The sequence below is a fragment of the Aplidium turbinatum genome, chromosome 3, assembly GCF_918807975.1.
Source record: "Aplidium turbinatum chromosome 3, kaAplTurb1.1, whole genome shotgun sequence".
Lineage (NCBI taxonomy): Eukaryota > Metazoa > Chordata > Ascidiacea > Aplousobranchia > Polyclinidae > Aplidium > Aplidium turbinatum.
In genome coordinates, this window is record NC_137474.1 from 34,116,804 (window position 1) to 34,128,474 (window position 11,671).

The following is an 11,671-nucleotide window of genomic DNA, read 5'->3' on the forward strand; positions in this document are numbered from 1 at the left end:
GTATAAAAAATGTGATTCATACAAAATTAATAATAGCACTTTTTGACAGAAATATATTTACAAAAACTGGATCGTTTTGGTGTCAACAAGGTATAAATCAAACAATATGCGCGAATTGCAATAAGTGAAACATCAACATTTTCTACTTGCCTACATTACTTCAATATATAAAAAAATAAAAATCAACCATTATAAGATGTAATTTAAATTTTAACGCTTTGTCACAAAAAAAGTTTTTAAATTTTTCTCATAGACGACTTAAAACTTTAGATAACACGGGGAACCACGCAAGTGCATCCAACCGTAACCACTTCCTTATCCAACTTGAGCGGTCCTCCATTATAGGATCTCAAGACATTGATTTTCACATTCAAAGGGACTGATTCGTAAGAAGAGTCTTCTATGCCATCTTCTGGAGAGATGCAACCGCTGCAGAGGCATCGAGACTGGAAGATGTACTCTGGGATTCTACAACAAAAAATAAACGTCAAATTATTGCAATTGGTACAAATCCAATGCAACACATCAACCACATGAAATTCATTTGACACTAAGTTTACATTCAACTGCAAGTTGCACAAAAGATTAAAAAAAATTACTAAAATAGAGTGACTAAACATAGTGCATCGCTTACTCAACGAGCTGTTCGCAATTGTGATAAAGCACGTTGGAATATTTAGTTGGCTGCTTACCAATAAATCATCAAGCATTGCATGTATACTTGTTTAATACATTTTTCAGAATTGATATGGGCACACTGTGTTCTTACCGGAATCTGTCATGCTGAAGTTCTTGCACATATGGAGACAGACTACGAGATCCCTCTTGTGTATGGGTACGAAGGTATTCTGCATTCATCTCAGGACACGAGGTAAGAGATCGTTTTCTTCTGTAACTTGGAAATAGACCTGCAAGTTTTGCTTCTTTTATGTCTCGGAGGAGTGATTGTTGGAGTTTTTGGTATGATCTTTGGAGCACAGGGTTGGACATAATCATTTCACACTCAGTCCTATAAAAAAATTCACATTAGTGATGATTCGTTTAAAACATAAAGAAGCGATCTGGGTCATGTTCAGAAAATCTGAATTCATGAATGTTAACATTTCACTGCAGATTAAATAAGAACAAGATATCATAAAATTAGATTTAAGGAAAACACAAAATAATGATTTTCGTTTTCAAAATTTTTGTTTTGTAAATGTAAAGTGCAATCGTAAAACGAGACACAATTTTACCAACGGATCTTGTCACGAAATGTAAATTACTCATCACATGTTATAAGCTAATTTAAATCACTTATTCATTTTTAGTCAATCTGGCTACGTATTTAAAATTCAATATAAAACAACTTTTCATACCTGTTTGTTATTTTCAAGTCAGTACATTCATATTGACGCTCGATGTCTCTTCTGTAACGATGAACTCTGCCTTCTGTGCACGAGTAAGCCAAAATCAACACAAATGCAAAGAAAAGACAGTTTTTGGCGAATTCCATTTAAGCAGCTTTTCGTTAGTTTTGGTATAATAAGTTGTGAGCAGAGTTAATATTAACAAGACATGTCTCTTTGCTTGTTTTGTTACAGTGGACTTGAGATGCGTAATTCGAATTATGGCAATAGGTGAACAGCTTTGCTTATATATCCTCAATGCAGATCCTAGATTCAGTGCGAAATTCGTCAGACAGAAAAAATGGCGAGAATTTCCGTTCGATCTCGTCCCAGGGGAAATACCGCTGGACATTCGTTTATGCCTCTGCATTGATTTCGGTTTCGCATTTGTTCTTGTGCGCCATCACTGGCTGCTTCTGCAGGCTTGAAATTTACTAACAGAAATAATCTTAGGCTACTGAATTCGAAGTTGATTCAATGTTCACAAATACTGTTTGGATTTATTCGATTTAACATAATGCTTATCAAAGTTACTTTTTAAAACATATCAAGGACTCCATTTCTTTGCAATTAAATGTGTTTTCGTATAATGACAATAAAGACCGTCCTGTTTTTAGAAAGTGTTTACAAAAGAGCCGGAAGTCACAAATGAAGTATTTTTTTATAAACTATTGGAATCTTGCATTTTTTTGCACACAGCCATTTTTAGCAAATTATCTTGTTGTGTCTTGTTGTCATTATTATATTATTTTCACACTTGGTTATATCGCTTATCACACTTCAACCTATGCATACTTCAAACTATATGCAAAGAATGCAGAAAATAAATGTAATAAGATTGTAATCTCAATTTTGATTAATAAATTTAATGTTTTTTTTTAGATGATATGTGACCACAGCATGATGTTGCTATGTTTTGATTCCCGAAACAGAATTATTGAGTCAACGTTGATCGTAAGCAGAGGACGAACTTCAGTTGCTTGCGTTCACGATTTATCAAAAATTATTACAAAACGTTTGTCATGTTTTGATTTGCTCATTCAATTGCGTTAGCCTAGCTTCGATTGCGATTGCTAATTACGTATTCATAAAAACGTCAAATATGTTGCTCAGTGTCATGTACGAAAAAAACCCAGCCGTGACGTCGTACTAGGTCAGCATATTATGGTGCCTTTGAAGCGTCGTTACCGCTCGCATATTTTCCTTATTTTTGAGTTAGATATTATTCTATTAATAATGCCTGATGACATACTTGATGTAGTTTTATTACGAATGTAACTTCACGTAATTTCGTGAAAGATTAGAATCCGGTATAGGGCGTAAGCATTTTTCAATGAGACTTTTAAACCAGCGTAGGCGCTATACTATAGTAATGTGAAGGCAGTTGCATATCTCATGGTATTTTCTCATTTTACCGGTGTCGGTAGAGTTGGTAAGTGTTTAAAAGCAAATTAGGTAATCGCGTTATGTTTATTGCTGTGGCTGATTTCTTCAGCATATATTGATTGCGACAACGTATTTTTCAATCGACAAAGCGTCTCATCAGTCCAAATATATCCATCAGTTCATATTCATAATATGTTTCTAGTTTGAATAATATCAATTGTAGGCATAAGCTTGTGCTGTGTAGCAAAAATCTCAAATACGTGCGTCGTGAAATGTTTATTTTATTTTGCCATTGTGGAAAACTAAATAATGATTCCTTCAAGCGCATACATTTTCTCATAAACTTGGGAAGACAATATTTACATAATACTTTCATGCTAATGAATATAAACATATTCTTAATCCTAGAACCACATACAATCTGTATTATAGGCATACGAAGCCGAGCAACGTGATCAAGTTTAGCATCTTCAACTTTATTACATTTACATAAACATAAAACCACGCAACAAATTAAGTATCGAACGTTTTCGACATCACAAGATGTCCTCTTCAGGAATAACATACATACAAATTAACTGCATCTGAAAAAAATACAATGGTTAACTAAATCTATAAACAGAAAAAGATTTAGTTAACCATTGTATTTTTTTTAAGATGCAGTTAATTTGTATGTATGTTATTCCTGAAGAGGACATCTTGTGATGTCGAAAACGTTCGATACTTAATTTGTTGCGTAGTTTTATGTTTATGTAAATGTAATAAACTTGAAGATGCTAAACTTGATCACGTTGCTCGGCTTCGTATGCCTATGGTTCAACAAGACAAACTCTCTACCGAAGCTCTAATCTGTATTATCCTGTATAATAATAATATCATAATAATATAGTATTAATAATATTAATAATATAGTATAATAATAATAATATAGTATTATCCTGTGTAATATTAATCTGTATTATTATGTATTGTATTAACAAATCCATTGAAACTTTGTGGTAATGGATAAAGGTAGCCCTTAGTAATTCTGAGGGTTTTTTTCTGCAGATTGGATTACGGTTATAATATTTAATATCTTTTCAGGAAGTACAGGTTTAAAGGTTTTTTTTTGCAGATTACAGTTGTAATATTTAATATCTTTTCAGAAATTATCGATTCATTACTTTTTTTGCATGTTTTTGCAGACCTTCTGATGATCCGTTAGGTGAAATAATTTGTAAAGGCTTCAGATAGTAATAACTATATTTGATACAATCTGTATATATGTAGCAAACACGCCGGTCAATTGATGGACAAATAAAGATAACACAGTTCGCAAATGTTCCAGAGACAAATTATTACGTTTTTGATTGGTAATAGGCCTATACCAAATTATAGAGCTGATGTCAAATGACTTCGATGATTCAATACAGTAGTATCAGAAACAAATTAACAAAAACCTAAACTTTGAAACTACTGAAAACTCGATATACCTAGAATGAACACATGGGTTAATTGACAGGTTGATAGTCAGATATAATAACGTTGTTTGTAAACTTTCTAAAATAAATTATTTTAGAAGTATAGGCATGGAAAACCAAACATAGTATTTGGCATGGAAAACCAAACTAATGCCAGAGTTCTAGTCAAATTAATTTGATAATTCGATATCTACAAGAATAATCTTATTTAACATTTCCATTTACCGGTCAATTGACTGGTGTAGTAGTTTTAGGTATATTTACGATTTTGTCACTGGTTTTTGGGTGCAAAGCGATTATCTTCATAAAGAACGTAGTTCATACCTAACTCGAGAATTAGCCGTAATATCAGCCGAATACACTATATGTGCATTTGCAGAAAATATCGCAAAAACAAACCTCTTTACCGGTCAATTGATCGGTATGGTAGTTCTAGGGGTAAAACGAAAGCTGTCAACGTCAACATACAATCCATGAAGAGGGCTTCAATGTGGTGGATACAAGTTGACGTACAATAACGTCACTTGCGTAAGGCAAAAAATAATTTTACGTATAAACCTTGCAACGCAAGTGACGCTACGCGTTGGTATTTTACACAAATTTATTTTAAAATCATACGTTTGTATGTAAATGTAGATGGTAATTGAGCAAAAATGAAAGACGTGATTATAGCTGAGTGACCAGTGCGGAAGTACAACGTTGCTTTGTAGATACGGAGATGAGTAATTTTCGGTTTTAATTAATCAACGAAATTTTTAAACAGGTTGCTGGTCCTGTTGCTTCATTTATAAATAGTGAAAACTATTTCTAACTTCAAACAAACTTTTGAGTCAAAACAAATTGTTGCTGGACCAATGAAGTTAAACTTTTGATAGTATATCAAAAGTTTCAACATTGTTTTGTTTGTAGAAAGTATCTTCGTTTTCTTGGACTTTTTAAATGACTCAACTTATTTTTCATGTTTCACTTCAGCATCCATTTTTGTTGCGTAAGAAAATATACTTAGAGCTGCCAACTTTTGTTTAAGCTGCCTGCTTTTAATTCGAGATCTAGTGCAGTTTAAACCAAATCTCAAAACTAAATAATTTATTAAGCAAGCCTCGTAATATCACTTTACGCTTTTACAACAATGGGCTACACTTGGTGAAAATTAAACTAATAGTTCATTTTATATCGTTCCATATTAATTAAGTTTGATTTAGAAATAATGTCGAGTTTTCTACCACCATTGACTGATACGAAATTTGCTATTATTACTCGATAGATTATACTCCTGCTGTTGAACGCAAGAAAAAACACATTGGTAACATTTTAAGTTTTTTGAAATGATTTTATCTAAAATAAAACCAAGGTCTAATTCTACCAGAAGCTGTACATCGAATGCTATCAGAAGCAATAAATTGAATGCAAACAGACGCAACAAAGCATGTATTTCATGGTATGTTATATTGCCTGGACACTATAAAAGCAGTGGTTCCTAGGGAGGTGAATTTTTGCCCTTTATTTTGTTGAAGAACTGGAAAGCGCAGAAAGATCTTGATGCAGACGAAGTTTTTGTTGCCGTGTTACAGTTTTTCGAAACCGGGGGGGGGGAGACGTAAAGAATGTAATCATTGTTAAAGGGGAGTAAGCACACATATTTTCGTTAAACATTTCTGGTCGTAAGTAAAGTTTATTCATAAAAGTATTGAATGTATTGAAAAGTGTGTCAAAATTTACTCAAAAAAGGTTGACATTTACCTTTAAAATCGAATCAAATGCGAAACCATTCGGCCACTGAGTTGGTTCAAAATAGTCTGATACAATCCATCTTGATGCAACAGATAAACCATGCGTTGTGACAAAAGTTTAATTTTTTTTAAGTCTGCTAATTTGGTCAAAAACATAATAGTTTTAACTAGAGATATCTAAAAAAGGAGATACGAAGACTTTTATTACGTCCGACAATAGAAGGGTTCTGCTTATCGTAAATATCTTTATTTATCGTAACATGACATTTGGCATCTATAGTAATTTAATAACGCTTGTCATGATAACCTGCATTGCGCTATTAGCATCAGGCATGAATTTTCACTGCATGCCCATCACAGTTAGCCTAACATACTTGTTAATTCAACTACGCGTATCCAATCATGCTTTATGCATAGCCTGCTGAAAAGGTTTTGTTAAAAACAATACTTTTCTGGTAACCTCTCAACTGTATTTTCCAAACAAGTATTCTTCAAATATGCTCTTCATAACATTTGTTAACTGCCTTCTGTAACTGACTGTATCAGCTGCACTACAAAACTTTCTGCAATTTTAAAAAGAACAGCATGTTTAACTCGGTACAAATACCACTTTCTAGTGTTGTGAGAATAAGACAATCGCTACAAGCTTTTGTAACCCCTTATTTAAATTTTCCTGATTTTAATCTGGTGAACTGTCCTGGCAAATTGTTAATAACGTTTAGCTAACCTTAGAAAATATAGAATTTATCATAAATTTTAAACTGATTTGTCATGTCACGTCATTTCCGTGTGGTTGGTCTGACTTGCTTGAACAGAAAGTTCGATCAAGTCTTATGGCAAACTTAACTTACGATCAATACTAACTCAATAATTCTGTTTCGCAAATCAAAGCATGAGGACGCATGCAATATCAAGTTTTATGGCCACATGTCAAGTACAAAAATGCTTGTCATGTTTTAATTTGCTCAACCAATCGTGCTAGTGTTACTTCGATTGCATTGCTAATTACGCATTCACATAATGCAGTGTTGCGTATACAATAGGATTCTTCATGACTCATACGGTTCACTCTCTCCAAAGCTCTGCTGTTATTAAAGTTTCTTGTTGATTAATGACATTTACATTCTTTTTTTTACTTTCAAAATTTGCGCCCGATAATTTTGGTTTTGAAGTTGAATTTCATTTTGCATGTTTGGTTGGTTTACAGCAGTGGTTCTCAACGGGGGCGGTACCGCCCCCCAGGGGGCGTTTTGATTTTTCAGGGGGGGCGGTATGATTACCTCGGCTTAAGGGGGGGCGTTTTGATTATTAGGAGGCATTCTGGTTTAAACCATCTACCGACCAGCATAACGATTTCATAAAAGAGCTCGTATCTTCGTGGTAGCATTTCCTACCTCATACCTGGTGGAAAAGGGATTCATCTGTGTTGTTCTGCTACATACCAAACAGCAAAACCCACTTGACATATCCATAAGAGGTGATCTTCGAATGTTTTTCACTGGCTTACACCGGATGTGAAGAAAATGGCACTTTCTCACCAAGCCCAAGGTTCACACTCATACCAGTAGGCCTATACTGTTTTCATGCTCGCAATTATATATTTGCAAATATATATCAATTATAATTACTAGTCTCTAAAACCCTTACAGCCTTTTTTACCCTAACAGGGGGATCATCAAAAAGTCTTTACCGTATTCTAATAGAAATAGAATTCTATTTGAATAAGGTCCTTCTGATGATCCCCCTTTTAGGGTAAAACAGACTGTAAGGGTTTTAGAGAGTGGTAACTAGTCTAAATTTGATGTTATTCACTCTGCTTAGCTTTTTGCTTGGCATTGAGCACTTTTTGTAGTATTAATAGTATTTTTTTCTCTTTTCGTAATTAATTGTTTTTGTTGGGGGGGGGGCGGTAAAATTTTGCCAGTTCATGAAGGGAGCGTTGGGCCAAAAAAGGTTGAGAAACACTGGTTTACAGCAACATTGTCTTGTGTTTTGCCATGCTAGACAGGTAGTCACTACCTGATCTAGCCACTTGAAGAAGTCAGTCGCGTTTGATTGACGAAACGTTATAAAAAAGCAGATAATCACCTAATACATCTTGCAATAGTTCAGCTTAGTTTGCACCATAAGAAAGAAATCATGTTATGTAACTAAATGCCTGGTGAACTGCCTCAATTAATTTTAAAATTATACCAAGTTACACTCATTCCCTCTCTGTAGATTACATAGTTGACACAGCTCTCGATGTACAGTGCTGTTCCAGTTTGATCGATCTCGTGTCGACTAAGCAAAAAGTCCCACTCATGACGTACGATTGAGCATGCATAATGTGCCTTGGCTTTGATGAAAAATGCCTGCATTTTAATTTTTCCTATCTTTTTTAATTTTGTCTGCTATCAATGATGAGTGATGACATAACTGGTGCAGTTTTTATCATAAACGTAACTTCATCTAATTTCTTGCAAGACTAGATTCTCTTGAACATTTTCCATTGTACACTAAATAATCAGTTTGGCCTTATCTCATTGTATTCTTTCATTTTACTGGCATCTGTGAAATTGCAATAAGTTTATATGCAAACAGTTTGATCAGAATGATTTTATAATTATCGTTGCCAATTTATTTAGTGTTGATTGAACAAAGTTCAACTGTTGAGCACTGACTGGCAGAATATCCTTGGCTGTTTTCACATAAACATGGCTATTTGCAAGACGAAGATTGATCAAATAGAATTCAAATTACAGTAATTCCACGCTGACATTGGGAGTACCAGATTTATTGATTTGTTTCAAACTAAACAAACATACGTCGAAAATACATCAGATAATGTTGCAAAAAATACTGTATAAATAAACATCCTTTAACAAACAGTGCTACGTGCGCTTTGCATTAGCAAACAACAATAACACACAGAACCGTGGATAGAGATAATAGTAACTTCAAAATTATGTAAAACATGACGTCATCAATAACATGATTGGAATTTTCAAAGTGCAGTTTAGTAAAAATGTTCGGATTGGAAATGGTCTAAAAAAGCACCGCAATAAATTAAGGACGATATAATTTATGTAAAAAAGTGTAAAAAATGTGATTCATACACAACTAAGAATAGCATTTTTTGTAAGAAATATATTTACAAAAACTGGATCGTTTTGGTGTCAACAAGGTATAAATCAAACAATATGCGCGAATTGCAATAAGTGAAACATCAACATTTTCTACTTGCCTACATTACTTCAATATATAAAAAAATAAAAATCAACCATTGTAAGATATAATTTAAATTTTAACGCTTTGTCACAAAAAAGTTTTTAAATTTTTCTCATAGACGATTTAAAACTTTAGATTACACGGGGAACCACGCAAGTGCATCCAACCGTAACCACTTCCTTATCCAACTTGAGCGGTCCTCCATTATAGGATCTCAAGACATTGATTTTCACATTCAAAGGAACTGATTCGTAAGAAGAATCTTCTAAACCATCTTCTGGAGAGATGCAACCGCTGCAGAGGCATCGAGACTGGAAGATGTACTCTGGGATTCTAGATCAAAAAACAAATCTCAAACCATTGCAATTGGTACAAATCCAATGCAACACATCAACCACATAAAATTAATTTCACAGCAAGTTTACATTCAACGGTAAGTTGCATAAAAAATTAGAAAAAATTACTAAAATAGAGTGACTAAAAATAGTGCATTGCTTCCTCAACGAGCTGTACGCAATTGTGATTAAGCAAGTTGAAATATTTTGTTGGCTGCTTACCAACACCAAGCATCACATGTATACTTAATTACTAGATACTTCAGAATTGAAATGGGCACACTGCGTTCTTACCGGAATCTGTCATGCTGAAGTTCTTGCACATATGGAGACAGACTGCGAGATCCCTCTTGTGTATGGGTACGAAGGTATTCTGCATTCATCTCAGGACACGAGGTAAGAGATCGTTTTCTTCTGTAACTTGGAAATTGACCAGCAAGTTTTGCTTCTTTTATGTCTCGGAGGAGTGCTTGTTGGAGTTTTTGATAGGATCTTTGGAGCACAGGGTTGTACATAATCATTTCACACTCAGTCCTGTGAAAAAATTCACATTAGTGAAGATTCCTTTAAAACATAAAGAAGTGATTTGGGTCATGTTCAATAAATCTGATTTCATGAATGTTAACATTTCACTGCATATTAAATAATAATAAGATATCATAAAATTAGATGGAAAACACAAAATAATGATTTTTTTTTCAAAATTTTTGTTTTGTAAATGTAAAGTGCAATCGTAAAACGAGACACAAGTTTACCAAAGGATCTTGTCACGAACTGTAAATTACACATCACATGTTATCAGCTAATTTAAATCACTTATTCATTTTTAGCCAGTCTGGCTACGTATTTAAAATTCAATATAAAACAACTTTTCATACCTGTTTGTTATTTTCAAGTCAGTACATTCATATTGACGCTCGATGTCTCTTCTGTAACGATGAACTCTGCCTTCTGTGCACGAGTAAGCCAAACTCAACATAAATACAGAGAAATATAAAAGACAGTTTTTGGCAAAGTCCATTTAAGCAGCTTTTCTTTAGGTTTGGTATAATAAGTTGTGATCAGAGTTAATATTAACAAGATATGTCTCTTTGCTTGTTTTGTTACTGTGGACTTGAGATGCGTATTTCGAATTATGGCAATAGCTGAACAGCTTTGCTTATATATCCTCAATGCAGATCCTAGATTCAGTGCGAATTTCGTCAGACAGAAAAAATGGCGAGAATTTCCATTCGATCTCGTCCCAGGGGAAATACCTCTGGACATTCGTTTATGCCTCTGCATTGATTTCGGTTTCGCATTTGTTCTCGTGCGCCATCACTGGCTGCTTCTGCTTGCTATAAATTGTTTAGCAGATAAATGCTTAGGGTACTGCATTTGAATTTGTTTCAATGTTCACAAATATTGTTTGGATTTATTCGATTTAACATAATGCTTATCAAAGTTACTTTTGAAAAACAAATCAAGGACTCCATTTCTTTGCAATTAAATGTGTTTTCGTATAATGACAATAAAGACCGTCCTGTTTTTAGAAAGTGTTTACAAAAGAGCAGGAAGTCCCAAATGAAGTATCTTTTTATAAACTATTGGAATCTTGCGTTTTCTTTGCACACAGCTTTTTTTAGCAAATTATCTTTTTGTGTCTTGTTGTCATTATTATATTATTTTCACACTTGGTTATATCGCTTATCACACTGCAACCTATGCATACTTCAAACTATGCAAAGAATGCAGAAAATAAATGTAATAAGATTGTAATCTCAATTTTGATTAATCAATTTAATCTTTCTTTGTAGTTGGTATGTGACCACACCATGATGTTGCTATGTTTTGATTCCCGAAACAGAATTATTGAGTCAACGTTGATCGTAAGCAGAGGACGAACTTCAGTTGCTTGCGTTCACGATTTATCAAAAATTATTACAAACGTTTGTCATGTTTTGGTTTGCTCATCCAATTGCGTTAGCCTAGCTTCGATTGCGATTGCTAATTACGTATTCATAAAAACGTCAAATCTATTGCTCAGTGTCATCTAAGAAAAAATCCCAGCCGTGACGTCATACTAAGCCAGCATTCGTGCCTTTGAAGGGTCGTGACCGCTCGCATATTTTTCTTATGTTTAAGTTAAATATTGTCTAAGTGATGCGTAATGACATACTCGA

General features: G+C 33.9%; 1 protein-coding gene across 1 annotated transcript; it reads right to left on the bottom strand.

The window, feature by feature from the left end:
* Window positions 1-266: 266 nt before the first annotated feature.
* Window positions 267-1,495, bottom strand: LOC145766745 (interleukin-17C-like). The gene is made up of 3 exons (XM_082578451.1): window positions 1,359-1,495; window positions 770-1,009; window positions 267-468 (listed from the first exon to the last, which is right to left on the bottom strand). The coding sequence occupies exons 1-3, from the start codon at window positions 1,493-1,495 to the stop codon at window positions 267-269; spliced, it is 579 nt and encodes a 192-aa protein (XP_082434577.1).
* Between the last annotated feature and the right edge of the window lie 10,176 nt (window positions 1,496-11,671).